Source organism: Rissa tridactyla, chromosome 9 (genome assembly GCF_028500815.1).
Source record: "Rissa tridactyla isolate bRisTri1 chromosome 9, bRisTri1.patW.cur.20221130, whole genome shotgun sequence".
NCBI lineage: Eukaryota > Metazoa > Chordata > Aves > Charadriiformes > Laridae > Rissa > Rissa tridactyla.
Window position 1 is genome coordinate 3,384,628 of NC_071474.1, and position 14,563 is coordinate 3,399,190.

General features: G+C 34.8%; 1 protein-coding gene across 7 annotated transcripts in view; it reads left to right on the forward strand.

The window, feature by feature from the left end:
• The window catches only part of DENND4A (DENN domain containing 4A), a 55,270-nt gene that overhangs the window by 12,306 nt on the left and 28,401 nt on the right, over positions 1-14,563 (forward strand). For 6 of the 7 annotated variants that reach the window (XM_054214440.1, XM_054214442.1, XM_054214441.1 and 3 more), the window contains 9 exons: positions 942-1,271; positions 1,915-2,164; positions 3,753-3,822; positions 5,405-5,574; positions 6,196-6,437; positions 8,783-8,849; positions 12,249-12,307; positions 12,951-13,095; positions 13,690-13,865. In XM_054214440.1, coding sequence (XP_054070415.1) covers positions 964-1,271; positions 1,915-2,164; positions 3,753-3,822; positions 5,405-5,574; positions 6,196-6,437; positions 8,783-8,849; positions 12,249-12,307; positions 12,951-13,095; positions 13,690-13,865 — 1,487 coding nt within the window. In that variant the 5' untranslated portion in view covers positions 942-963. Of the gene's footprint in view, positions 1-24; positions 46-941; positions 1,272-1,914; positions 2,165-3,752; positions 3,823-5,404; positions 5,575-6,195; positions 6,438-8,782; positions 8,850-12,248; positions 12,308-12,950; positions 13,096-13,689; positions 13,866-14,563 lie in introns of those variants that run through there. The other variant, XM_054214439.1, reaches the window with a different exon arrangement.

The window sequence follows — 14,563 nt, forward strand, 5'->3', positions numbered from 1 at the left end:
TTGCAAGTCTTTTAATGGAAGACTTCTTGTTCACCAGAGCTCATGGTGGGTAAGCACTGAGTTTAAATTGCTCGGTTGGTAGCTTTTAATTAGCCAGCCCTTTCTTCCTCAGCAGTTCTTGAGGAATGTTTTGGGGTGTGTGCGTGTATATAGATACATCTCCCCCTCTGTCTTCTGAGCAGTCTTTGACCGTAGCTCTTTTTTGATTTATATTATGGGGTATTCATTTTTTTCTTTCTGCATTTTCAAATGATACAACTTTTTAAAAGCAACTGCTTATGCTCTGATACTTTTTTTTTTTTTAAGTTTGGGGTATTTTTTTTTTTAATTTATAAGCAAGTGCTCGCTCAGCGTATTGTAGCTTTAAAAAAACTATTACAGCTTATCCATAGGTTTAAAGTGAGTGTTGGCTGATAAAGACAGGAAGTGTTCATGACAAAATGTGGTATACCATAATTAAGTTTCACAGAGAATTGTTAATGTTACAAAATATTTAGAACTGAAGTCGTGTTAGCTAAAAGATGTTAGCGTTTGGTCTTGTGTTAGAGTTTAAAGATGCTTTATGAAACTTCTTTATCTCTCTGTGCATTTGTTGCTAGCCTGTTCTGGATTTGCTGAAGCCAGATGTACAATGAAATAATAGGCATATGCAATGGTTGAATCTGTGTGTCTTTGGCTATATCACTCGAAGAAGTTTGAGTTTGTAGTTACTACTCTCATATACTGCTGATTGAATAACATATTCCAGATGTTTTTGAAATAACTGAATTTAGGTTAAATTAAGCTTCGTGTTGTGTCTCTCTCTTTTTTTGTATTCTTCTATTGTGTTTTCATTTATATTATTGCAAATTTTCCGGTTTTAAAAATAAATATAACTTTATTATTTCTGATACCTTATCACTATTTTTTGAAGGAAATTATATGTTTTTCTTTCTTGCCAGTTACAACGTCTTGTAATGGAAGATGGAAGACAAAGGGGCTCGTGTTGCTGACTACTTTGTTGTCGCAGGATTAACAGATATTTCAAAACCACTAGAGGAAGAAATCCACTTCAATGATGCTTGCCATAAAATCGCTAAACCAAAAGAACCTATTACAGATGTAACAGTAATTAATAAATCCCTGGGGGAGGAAGTTCCCCAGGGATATAAATGCATAGATGTTACTCCCTCGGGACTGTCTGCAGATCTCAATAATGGCAGTCTTGTGGGACCACAAATATATCTTTGTTATCGCCGAGGAAGGGATAAGCCCCCACTTACTGATCTGGGGTGAGTGACTTTCTGTTCCAGTACCTGACTTTGGCAGTTTTATTTGACTAGTGAGCAAATAAATCAGGTTTATTTGAGTATCATACTTTTTAAATACGAGGCAAAACTCTGACCAGGAAGATATTTGTTGACTTGAGCATACTGTAACCCAGTATGGTAGGAAAAATGCATGCTGAATGGATTTTAGTGACAACTGTAATCCTTTGCATTTGGAGTTTTCAAAGGCATTTATAATTTTCAGTGTATATATTTTGATTGAGATGAGATGCTTAACCTATTTAATACAGATTGAAAAGAGGTGAGTTGTATGGCATTCTTAGGATCAGGCAATGAATCTGTAATAGAATTGAAATTAACGCTATTTGCCGTATACAAGACACTTAAAAGCATTTATGTGTGAGGGAAAACTAGTATAGTTTCATCATGAAGCTTTTCTGTTATAATGCAGTTTGATATAATGTGACCTGAACTTGACAGTAAAAACATTGTGTTCAGAGATGAGACAAGAGCTGCTGTTAAACTAGTACTATTCAGTTATAATTCTTAGTATAGTATTAGTATAATTCTTAGTATAGTATTAGTATTCAAAGTGTTGAAAAAAAATTATGTGCCTTCTGACTTTTGTTCATCCCATTTTAACTAGGGTTTTATATGATGGGAAAGAAAGAGTAAAGCAAGGCTGTGAAATAATTCAAACTACTCCATATGGTCGGCCTGCTAATATTAGTGGCAGTGCCTCATCACAAAGAGTGTACATCACTTACCGAAGAGCATCCGAAAACATGACACAAAACACGTTGGCTGTTACGGATATATGTATAATCATACCAAGTAAAGGAGAAACCCCTCCACATACATTCTGCAAGGTCGACAAGAATCTTAATAATAGTATGGTAAGATTGAAAATCTGGATTTTGAACACTTGATATTCAGTGGTGTAATGTTTGTGGAGTATTTGTTACAGTTCTCAGAGTACCTAGTGAAAAATTTTGATAAGCGCTCTCCAAAGATAAATCGAGTCTTGGAAGTATTGGAGGATTGTAGCTCTTTGCTTCTGCTTGGAACAAATTCTTTTTGGAAGTCTTGGAGCAAATATTCTTTTTAGTGCTGACTTAGAAATGCTGACTTCAGCAGCTTTGGATTAGTCCTTAGTACTTGTTGTGTCACCATGTGTATAACTAGAGGTTTTACAGACTTGGCTGTTTCTGACACTGATTTTACTGTTGTGATGGGAATACTATATCGAACAACCGCCTTCTATTTTGGTTTTAAACTCTCTCATTACTTACAGTGCTACTTTGTAAGTGTCATTCTCCTCAGTAGTTTCACAAACTTGTTCTCTGAAGAAAGCTGCATGTGCACACCATTGGATGCTGTTCACTGTAAGCCTGTTTAAATGCTTAATATGGTTCCAAAGCTAGACCTGCTAAAATACACAGGTGTCACAGCACTTTGTGTTGCAGAACGTAGTATTTAAGTGTCTCCTAGTTGTATCTGCAGGCCTATATGCTGGCTTTCATAAGGCCCTCAAAAGTTAGCATGCTGATAAGGATGCTGGCTGCATATATGAGTAGCGTCATGCAAAAAAGATCATGGAAATTGATCTGTACACGTTTTTAAATAAATGCCTGTAGACACTAACGAGTGGATTTTTCAGTTCTACCAGGCCCTGTATTAACTGAGTTATGGGAGTGCTGTCTTATGGAAGTTGTTATATCATTCTCCCATCTACAGAAGCTTTTGTGTGCCCTTAAAGAGTGCTGTTTTTTTCCATTCTGTGGCTTTCCATGTTCTTTATTCTCATGTCCAGAAATTGAGAACTTCAAAAATATTTAGAAACATTTACAGTACCAGAAAGGAAATTGTTGTTTAGAAGCTGCAAAAACTATGATGTTATGCTGCAGTGTTTGACAGACTATGAAATCACAGATAGCATAAGGAATTGGGTTTAAAGACTAGAACAATTACAATCAAAATGCAGGCACAAAAGAAAATTGTTAAGTATTAATTTAAAGTAATAAGCAAATGTAGTTAAAAGAGAAATGTTGTGCTCTGTGTGTATATGTAAAAATGTGCGTGTATGTCTATATACACATTTAAGCCGAAGTTTAACAAAATGGATGAAGGTTTAAATATTTATATGGATGACAATTGTGCTTAAAATTCTGTACTTGCAATAACAAATGTTTTGGAGAGGAATTTATAGATCTCATGCTTCAGTCTGTAAACCAGTTATGGCTTAGAGGTCAGGCTGACGCCTGCCATGGGTTGGTTAGCTCAGAGCTAACGCATCTGTTTGTGGCCATTGTCAGAAAGGATAGTGTAGCAAGCCCTGAATTCCCGTATCTTAATGTTCTATATTTTTGCATATAAATTATGGTCCTTTGTAAACAAGGAAGAGGAGGCTTTCCTCCACTCTTTTCTGTTACATCCTTTTGTTATACTTCATCACGTAATGCAGTAATTTTTTTTGTTTTACAGTGGGGCTCAGCAGTATATTTATGTTATAAAAAGTCTGTGGCAAAAACCAACACCATATCATATAAAGCTGGTATGTAACTACTATTTAGCATTTTTTTATCTTCAATTCAGGATGTACAGGCTTGTTTGTAATGTACTACATTTTTCATCAAAGAACTATTTGACAAGACACTGTCTTGGTATTATCCAAAAAGGAATCTTTCCCTGAAGAATTCTTTTAAAATAATGTCCTAAAATGAGCCTTAGAATTATGTATCATGACCCTTTTGTTTTAAGTATTGCATTTAATTGGAAGTTCATTATGTTTTGTTAAGTTTCTACAAGCTTGTGTGTCTCCCACCTCTGTTTTTTTTGCTGATAACTGTGTCTTAAGGGTACGTGTATATATATATGCAGAGACAACATCACAAATATTATTTAATGCATTTTCATGATCACTTTATTTAAGAAACATTTTGAAGAATACTGCAGACTTCCATGCTGCCCTGAACATCAGTGGCGTTGGGCTCTTTAAGTATTTTTGGATCGTGTGTCATTGTTATTTTGTTGTTTTATTTATAAGACAGAATTAGATTTGCTATGGCTCTGATGCAATGTGTTGCATTTTCTTTATTTTTAAACCCATGATTTTGTTTGCATGCGAGTCATGAGCATGATTCAGACTTAAGCTTTAATGCACTTATATCCCTTTGAGATGCTGCTCCTTGCAAACAATAGTAGTTTAGGACTAACTAAAAGGTGGAAAATAAATTTGTAAATAAATAAAAATTTTAAAAGGCTCCACATCTGGTAGTATCTTGCCCAAAATTTTGCTTCTTGGGGAGGAAAAAACCCACTGCCCTTCTTGATTACCAGTTTTTATTGCTTATTAATATTTCACTGTATATTAGAAAAGAATGTCTAGTGATTGTATTCTCTAATGCAGAGAAATCCTAAATCCCTTCACGCAATATTCATTCTTAGTTTGGAGTCCCCTGGGTTGGCAGTGAGCAAGGATAGATTACTACAGCTGTATGATGTAATTCAAGACCTGTCTGTTAAGAGCCTTGGCTTCAGGACTTCATGGTTTATGGCTATGTTTAAAATTAAGTCTAAACACATTAGTGTGATAGCACATTAGCTGAATCTTCTGCTGAGGTGTATTGGTGTAATTAATTGGTTTGATTCTATTGATGTTAAAAAAATAATATCTAATATTTCAGATTTTTGAGGAGACTTTTGGCAAGAATTAATTGCTTTCATAATTGAAAACATCAGTCTTGTTTCTTGATTCTTCAGGTTACCATTTTTTTTAACTAAATTTTAAATCTTCACTCAGACTAGTGATGAATGTGAACTATTATAGTAATAGCTGAGATGCATACAACCTGCAAACTGAAAAAGATAAATCGGTTATGAATAGTTCCTAGAACGGTAAGTAGGACTTCAGTGCAATGTTTTAGTCAGGTGATTTCTCCTTAGGCCTTGGAAGCGTGCTGCCCCTTCCAGGCTGTTTGCTATACCAGATTATTTACAACTTTCCTTTACTCATCTTCTGAAGTTAGTGTATAGTCATATATTATTTTTCTGGGCATGTTTTTACAGAATGATCTATTACAAATATGTTTCTGCTATTCCTTACGTAACAGCCTCTTTACAAATTGCCTTTATAGGTTTAATATGCAGATATCCTGAAGAAGATTATGAATCATTCCCATTACCAGAATCCGTGCCTCTTTTTTGTCTACCTATGGGTGCAACGATTGAATGTTGGCCATCTAACAGTAAATACCCTCTCCCAGTTTTTTCTACATTTGTACTAACTGGAGCTTCTGCAGAAAAGGTATTTTGAAAGCTTAAAAAAAAAATCATTATTAATAATTTAAGTTAAATATTTGGCTGTTTATCCTTTCAGGATGATGATAATGCATGTTTTCACAGGCAAACTTGAATCTATTTATTTGGACTTAATTCAAAGGCTACTTCAAAGAGTGACTTGCATTTCTTTCACTGCTGGACTGTTGATGATGTGAACCTGGACTCCTTTGCTTTCCAGTCATGTTAGCCTTTGAAACTACAGAGCTGTAAAAATTCTGACTGCATATACATACAAGTTACTATTTTTATTGCAAGCATGGAAGCAACCTGGCATGTATTTACTTGTTCTAAAAAGTAAATTGGATGTCAGAGGAATACTGCTCGGAGTTGCTTATAAAGAATTCCTAAAATGGCTTTAACAGCAATTTTAAGAGCTGTTGGCTGTAGTTGTTCTCTGTATAATCATTATTTTTCTCTCACTTTACTCGTTTCATAAATTACTTTCTCATATGGTATTAAGAGTTCCAAGTAATAAACAGTTGGATTTTCACATAGACTTGATTTTCCTTGCATGTTTGGGGTTTGTTAGATTGGTTTTAAGATTGAGACAGATTTATTGACTTCAAATCAACTATGTTGTTTGCAGGTATATGGTGCTGCTATTCAGTTTTATGAACTGTATCCTGAAGAGAATCTCACAGAGAAACAAAGATCTCAACTGGGATTAGCAGCTGCTGTTGAGGGAAAGTCAGACACATGCAGAACAGTTCAAACAAATAAATGCATCTGTCTCCTCTCTCACTGGCCTTTCTTTGATGCTTTCAAGAAGTTTCTTACCTTTCTCTATCGTTACTCCATTTCTGGTCCACATGTCCTACCCATTGAGAAGTAAGTAATTTAAAAAATTCATTACAGTAATTTCACTTGATGAGAGCTCTTTTTTTACTTCTAAGTTTCCTATAATATCCTTTTGACTTTAGTCATCAAACATTAAATATAACGGTTACACTAGATTAAGCACTTTTTACCATTGATTAAATGTGTCTTTACATACTTCCTCAAAAAGCCTAGATTTTTATTTGTGATTTAAGTGCCTGCACAGGTATCTCTGGAAGCCATTTTTAATTAGCTTTGCACCCTTTAGCATAGCGATTAGGAGAAGCAAGATTATAAATCCTTTCTTAATGTTGCATACATTAAGTTAGGAGAACAAAATACCTAGTTTTGCGTTTTTTCAAATGCCTATTTGTTGGGTAATGAGAGATAATAAAGCAGATTTAACTTTTGCATTAGTAATCCTCCTCTATTTGTGATAAATAAACTTAATTTCCTTCTTAGATAAAGGATTTCACATTTTAAAATGCAGAGGAAATCCTAATATCCAAGGAGTGGTTCATATCTGTAATTGATATGTAATACTGTTTAACATTTCTAGGTTAACATAATTTTTTAATGCATCAGATTTCAAATGCAGTATTTGCTTTTTTGTTTTCTTACACATCAGTCTTTTTTCTGATTAAACTTCAGTATTAACTTTTGTGAGACTTTGACTTTGTGGATTAAGCATTTTTTGTTATTGTTTATCCACTTCATTATTCCACTTTGTATCTACTAAACTTCTTTTAAAATTCTGATCATGTAAACTTCCAATAATGAAAAGACTTTTATTTTTTTTTAAGCTGAGAACTATTTTGGTTTTTGAGTATTGTGAATGAATAAAATGAGAAGTAAATGTGATAAATTTTTAAATATTTTTAATTTTACAGATTCATTTGCATATTCTGATTTCGCTGATTCATAAACTGGTCAATTTCCTGTGGATAACTTAAATATAGCTACACTGAAATTAGCATGAAATTAATATAGCATCTAGCCTAGTTTCTTTGGCTATTTTAATGATGATGAAGGTTGTCTGTGCCATACATGTGTATTTGAACATTTTCAGTCAGCCCTGCTTCTGCAAGTGGCAGGCCTTTGTTTTGCTGTATGTTTGTGTGTATGTTTGTTTGCTGTGTGCTCCTTATTTCTGCCACCATCTTCATATACCGATTAAAAAAGACAAAACCCCAAATCCATTGTCAGCCTGATTCCTTTCCTGTTCTCCTTTGCCATGTGGCTGTGAGGACATTGGTGCTGACACAAGGGAGGGCAATTGAGGAGTGATGAAGAGGAGGCACAAGACTGCTTCTTCTGCCAGTAGTTCTGGTTAATGCCAGTTACGTGATTATGGAACTGCAACAAAAAGTTAAGCCTAGCACAAGTACACAAAATTAAAAACACAGAAAAATGAGGGGTTTTTGCATACATCTAATGGCATAATATACAGCTCCATTGAAATACATGTCTGAAATAGATAGCTTTGATTCAGAACCATGTAAGTCTTCTATATAAGCCAATGCTTATTTGTGGGTTTCTCTGAATGTCTTCAAAATTTGGTTTGTTGTCAGCGTTATAATAATGGTAAGAGTTGCAGAAATCACAGTAAAGTATGTGCTGTAATGTGCAGTTTATGATGGATTACCTGTTTCTTCCTGAGTTTCTACTGGTTGCATGTGGTTTCTTTTAATGTGAAAGTGTGTATTGTGTAGAACTCCTACACTTTTAGAACTTTTGTAAGTTTAATCAAATTATAAATATAGCAATTTATGAATATAAAAAAACCTGGGAACTCCTTCAAATTTAAAAAACGTTTTTCTGTGTTTGCAGTATATGAAAAAAAACTTTTAACACTTTTTTTCATCATAAGTCTTACATAATATTTTGTATATGGAAGTGAAGAAAATGGATGAACTTAATGACTCTCCTTGGTACTCAGCTGTGAATATTTTTTTTTTTTTGCAAATAGCCAGTGCTAGTCTCTGAGATATAGCGCTATTTCAAGCCAGTCTCAGAAGCATGAGTATAAAAAGGTATTGTGATACTCAAACATCAGTATTTCTACTTTACAAATTCTAATTTTTTCTTTAAAAAAAGCTCCTTGTACTTTTTCAGTCTCACAAACCAAGCTTGTAGTCTGAAAGATAATCTGGCCTGGTTGTCTCTAGTAGAAAAATAGGTTTTCAAGGTCAGACTATCTCTGTAGAACTTGGGGGCTGGGTTTTTTTTTGCTGTCTTCTGAATAAGAATGTGCCATTTTTATATAATAATTTCTCTTACTGGCAATAATTTCGTCTTGAGGTGAAGCAGTTTAAGCTTATAACTTCTACTAAATCAATATTTTTCTTTTCCTCTAGACACATTTCCCATTTCATGCATAAAGTTCCTTTTCCATCCCCTCAGAGGCCAAGAATTCTAGTTCAGGTAAGTGTAAATTTCTTCTTAATAGCTATGTCTTAAGCGAAGACAAAACAACTGTTGAAAAGGTTAATAAATGGAAAACATAATTTTTATGTTCAATTCTTTTTTTTATTCAAGATTTTTTCCCCTAAATTCATACACTTAATTTTTACAGATTTCTCACTATTCTGTTTCCAGTTTAGTTACGGACTTTGATGAGATATTACAAGATACTGTTTAGTGAGATTAGAACTTAATTTTATTTTTTTTTCCAGAGTATATGGAAATTAATGAAAAAACTTCGCAAACTCAGCATCTGGCTTGATTTTTTGCATTAACTTTTGAACTGTTTTCTTGCTACTGTGTGAAGGCTGAGTGTAAAATAAATAAATAAAATTAAAAACAGATGTGATTCATGATTACCTGTTTCCACAAAGGGCTTCATGCTGTCCTCTACATAATGGATAGCTCTTACTGAAAACTGCAGGAGCCGTGCACATTCAACAGAGGCACACTTTCTCAAATACGACCCTTATTCTCTCCTACCTGCAAGACCTAGCATATTTTACTGTGTGTGAGTGAAATGGTATAATTGCTAGAATTAGGTTACCTGTTATTTATGAAATTTCACCCATGTCACTGCTGGTAGGAGAGAGGAAATCCCTATCTCAAAGACTTCTTAAGTGAAGTGTTATTAAATCTTTTTTTTTTTTTTTTCCTCCTAAGACACAAAATGGGTAGAGGCATGTTAAAACTTTATTGCTGAGAAAAGACAGCTCTCTTCTGGCTGTAGTTATTCTACCAGTCCTGTGGTTTTGAGCAAGTTGTTACAAAATGATGTTACTCTCTGTTACTACTTGTATGAAATAAAATATGGAGAGCCCTGTGCAGTTTTCAGTCTCAATGTAGTAGCCCTTATGCTAGTGAAGTATTTCAGAGTAAATATAATCTTGGGCTATGTCTCTATAGAATGTATTGAATATTCAAGATCCTCCTTAGTGTACTTGGATATTCTAAAGAAGTGACATTTATTACTGTTACTGAAAAGGGGTTGGAGAACAGTTAAACTGAAACTGTGTCTGACACTTCTGTCACTCTTACGATTTTAAGGTTCAGTTTAAAACCTAGTATTTTTACATCTTGGGTTTTTTTTTTTATTCACCTTCAATAAAATATTTGTGCTGGGGAACACTCGACACATTTACAGAGATGCGAGTTTAGAGAAAAACATTTAATTTTTTTAGTGTGAACTTTTAGGGAATTCTGTCAAAGTATACACAGGTGTATATCCCGGAACAAAATCTGAGAAACCTAGTTGTAAGTGATGTACAATTATGTCTGTTACACCTTATTTTCAAAATACTGTATGTGTCAAGTTAGTACAGCTTCGGAGAACGCACTGCTTTTAAAGTAGGCAGTGGTAGTTGAGGTCTACAAATAAGTACTTCCACCTGCTTTCAGGGACTTCCGAGTTGTGTTTGATACTGCACTGAATAAAATCACAGGTGACTGTATGTAAGATGTTTTCCCAAAAATAGTGTGGGAAATGCCTGTATTCTTGACAATTACAAGCTTTTAGGATTCCATTTCATGAAGAAATAGTAATTTCTTTCTGAAGCTTGTTAATTTAAAACATGGTAGTCTTTTGCTAAATAATTAGTATCATAAATCCTTCTGAATATATGTTGCTGTAGAATCTCATAGGTGCCTATATGCTTCCTGAAAATGAGACCAGATATATTTTAGTACCTGGATGAATGCCAGTCTGGACGTGTAACCCAGTCTTAGGTCCTTCTTAGCATCTGTTACGAGTGAGAGAGAACATGGCATGTGTCTGACTTAAGTTTCGAAGAAATTATAGCCATTCGTAATGGAATGTTCCCGATTGCCAATTTCCAGCTGCCATTCTTGATAGGTTGTTTCTGATTTGAAATCTGCTGGACGCTGTTCTCCATGTCCTACATCCCCTTATTACTCATCTGTTCCTCGTTCTAATGATGTATTCACAACCTGCAGATGTCCAAGAGTACATTGAGTAATATGTTTCTCCCTCTGAGGAATGGGGACAGTAAGTGCCCCTTCTGCCTAAGGGGAACATGCACTTGGAATAGATGCTTGATTTTGTTTATCTGCTTTTGCTGAAACATAAGTCATAGGACATTAGGCCAATGCTCCCTTCTGAGAAGGGGAGGTTTATGAAGGTTACCTCAGGCTGAAAAAATGAGGTCTTTGAATTCTTTCACTGAACAGACTAATGGTGGTTGTTGTCACAAGGTGACTTACTTGAAGACAAATCTAGCATGTAGAGTGGCGTGGCCTTCCTCATTTGTCATTGAAGCGAAATGTAGCATCAGCCTTCAAAAGCTGTTATATGAAATATGGAAGGAAGCAGTACTGCACAGACGCTTGTTAATGGCGTGTGTTTTGTGTGTCTGTCCAGGAACAGTGGTAGGTGACTTAGTGCTTCAGCATTTGTGCTACTAATTCATCTGATCTTCTGACTTCTGTTGGCTGGTCATCTGCACTGGGGTCTAAGATGAAACATACTCAAAAATGAAATGTTACTAAAAGTTGTCTGAACTTGCAGCTTAGTTGTAAAAGTTATTGTGACTTACTGAATTACTACTGCTGCTTGTATGTGTGCTTTTATACAATAGACAGAAAATGCATGAGCACTTAGCAGGGAGGATTAAGCTAACCGGTATCTCGTTGTTTTGGGTTTACTATGGCTGAAAATGGCAGTTGAGCTTTGATAAATTGATTGTGTATCTCTGTTCTTGTACTCATTTGAACCCTCCTGTTTATGCTGAGTATATGAATGATTTCTCTTGATGTCTTATCACTGTAAGAAAGAAATGTGAATTAATAAGATCTCTGTCTTGGATCTTCAACCAATGCAAATTTTAACGATTCTATCAAAGCTGAGCTGAGCTGTTTCTACCAGCTAAGAGCCTAATTCTCATGTCTTCCGAAGAAAGTATTACTTTACATTATGATCTGCCTTCTCTCCTCTTCATGCATTTTATCCATCTCTTTCCCCGTAAATCCAAAAAAAATACCACCCTGGGACGTATGAATTGTGCGTGAACTATGGGTCTTCACTTCCCTTAAAATACAGAAGGCTTCATTTTTGAGCAGTTAATATATTCATTTTTTTGCAGTATTAGCTAGTTTGCATATTCATAAGGAGGAATTTAATGTATTCTGTTCTGACTAGGAAAGGAAGAGCATGCTTTGCCTGGTTTTTGCTAAAAGATACTGATGCATAGCATTGTGCGCCACTTCTTACACTACTATACAAATACACTGTATAAGGTTCGGCTTAGTTTATTTTTAGGTGCTCTTTGTTATGGAAATTGTAATTTCTAGTAAATATTTCCAAAGCTCAGAATAAAAAGAATGTATTTTAAAATCTTTTTCCAGTTATCGCCACATGACAGCCTGATTCTTAGCCAACCTGTGTCATCACCCCTTCCACTGAGGCAAGTGGCAGTATCTTCTGTTTGATTTACATTGCAGAAAAGACTTGGTACTTTGAGTTATAATTGTGCAAATTAACCCACCTTGTCCGGTGCCTTTTGTAGTTTATTTATGTGATTTAGACCTGCACTCTGACAAGGATACATACTTAATGAACAATGTCTGTATTTTTTTGAATAATTTTAGTGGTTCTTGAGGCAGAATATAGTGTGTTAGATCCCCTTTCTAAGAGTTGGTACATGGGCTCCCAAGATAGTGCAGCTTTTGTATTGCAAGGTAATCGAAGGAGTTCTGTGCCTGTCTCCACTTCCGTGTCTCTGTGTAGGAGAACAATTAAAGAAATGCATATTGTCTCCCTGTAAGTTGCTTCCCAAATAGAAAAAATTATCATGCATGTGTCCTGAAAATAGTCTAGACTGATTGAAGAGTCTCAAGAAGTCATGGTTACTATTGGGGAGTAACCATTCTTCACTAAACAGTGATGCGTACCAAGTAGTCTGCCTTACAACTGTCTTTAAAAGAAAGATTTGCAAATTTAAGTTCATAAAACCCTACTCTAATGCCTTGTTTTCTATTTTGTTATTGAACATTTCTGTCTTTTTATGGTGCCTTGTAGCTCACCAGTGTGTTTATATTCTCTAACAGCGGGGGCAAGTTTTCTACACTACTTCAGAATTTAGGACCTGAAAATGCAGTAACTCTACTTGTATTTGCTGTGACAGAGCATAAAATTCTCATCCATTCATTGCGACCTTCTGTCCTTACTAGTGTGACAGAGGCATTAGTCTCTGTAAGTAACGTTCTTTTAATTATACACCTGTAAGTGGAATAAAGAATCTTTTTTAGATAAAATCTAAAATTAGTAGGAGTATGTTAGGCTTAAAGGCTACTTAAAAGTAAGAATAAAAATAAAGATCATTAGAGAGAAAAATTCATGTTGCTAATGATATCGCACAAAGACAGAAGAGAAAGAGTAACTGCTTTTGGTTCTTCGTGTGTAAATATTGTAAATAAGCATGTTGTTTGGTCATCACGGTGAACTGAATATGTGTTCTTGATTTTTCCCAAATAGCACTGTATTGTCTCTTGCAAGAAGAATTTTAAATGCATGTTATTTTCCTGTGTGTCTTCACTAAGCATTGTTTTGCTACCTTTACTATATACAGTTGATTATACTGATGAGCTTTTTTCCTACAAATTAAACAGATTGAATTTTAGAGAAATGAGTGCATTTTTTTATTTAATAATCTGCAGCTAGATTTGCAGTAATAATCTGCCATGTTAAATAATTTTGAGCTAGCAGTTAGTGAAGCGTGGTTTATACTTGCATAGACTGTTATTGTACATGTTTAACCTATGTTTTTGTCTCTGCATATATTCAAAGATGATATTTCCCTTCCACTGGCCTTGCCCATATATTCCTCTCTGTCCCTTGGCACTGGCAGATGTGTTAAGTGCACCATGCCCATTCATAGTGGGAATTGATTCAAGATACTTTGACCTCTATGACCCTCCACCAGATGTTAGCTGTGTTGACCTAGATACCAATACAATTTCTCAGTAAGTATTTAGTATTTCTTCTGTGTTATTTTTTTTTTCCTTCCTGTTTTCAAAGGCAAAAACTAGCTTTTTGGCAAAACCTCGGGGGTTTTTGTTTGTTTTAAACCTCTGAAGTTCCTAGTATGTTCCTCTTGAAATGAGGATGCTTTAAATGGTATCTCCTCTTCAACACAGCAGAGTGCAGGTACAATCCTCGTGGAACATTATTGCCTTTTATTCTATTACATTAAAATCTTACTGCACGCATTGGCATGTTTCCTCGATTAACCATATTGTGTCTCATGTCATTGTTCCTGGAGGAGAATAGTCATTTTCAGTTTTCATTATCAGCTTTTTTAGTGTTGAAGAAATTCTAGTGTTTTCATATGGGCACCTGCTTAACAATTATAGCAATTAAATCGTACTCTGTGTCAATATGAAGTATAGGAACTTCACGTTGAAAATGAGAGATGTGAACTTTCATGGGTGAGAGAGTCTCAGTTAAGGCTCAGAATCATGCTATTGTTAACAAACTGAAATAACAGTATTATAATATTTCTCGTTCATAATTGTGTAGAGTACTACAGTTTTCTGTAACACTAATTATCTAATATCTAAAATACTAGTATGGGATAGCAGTGCACTGTTAAAACCACTGGAAGATAGTCCATATTGTTATGACAGTCAAAACAAAGAAAAACCAAATAATTATTTATTTC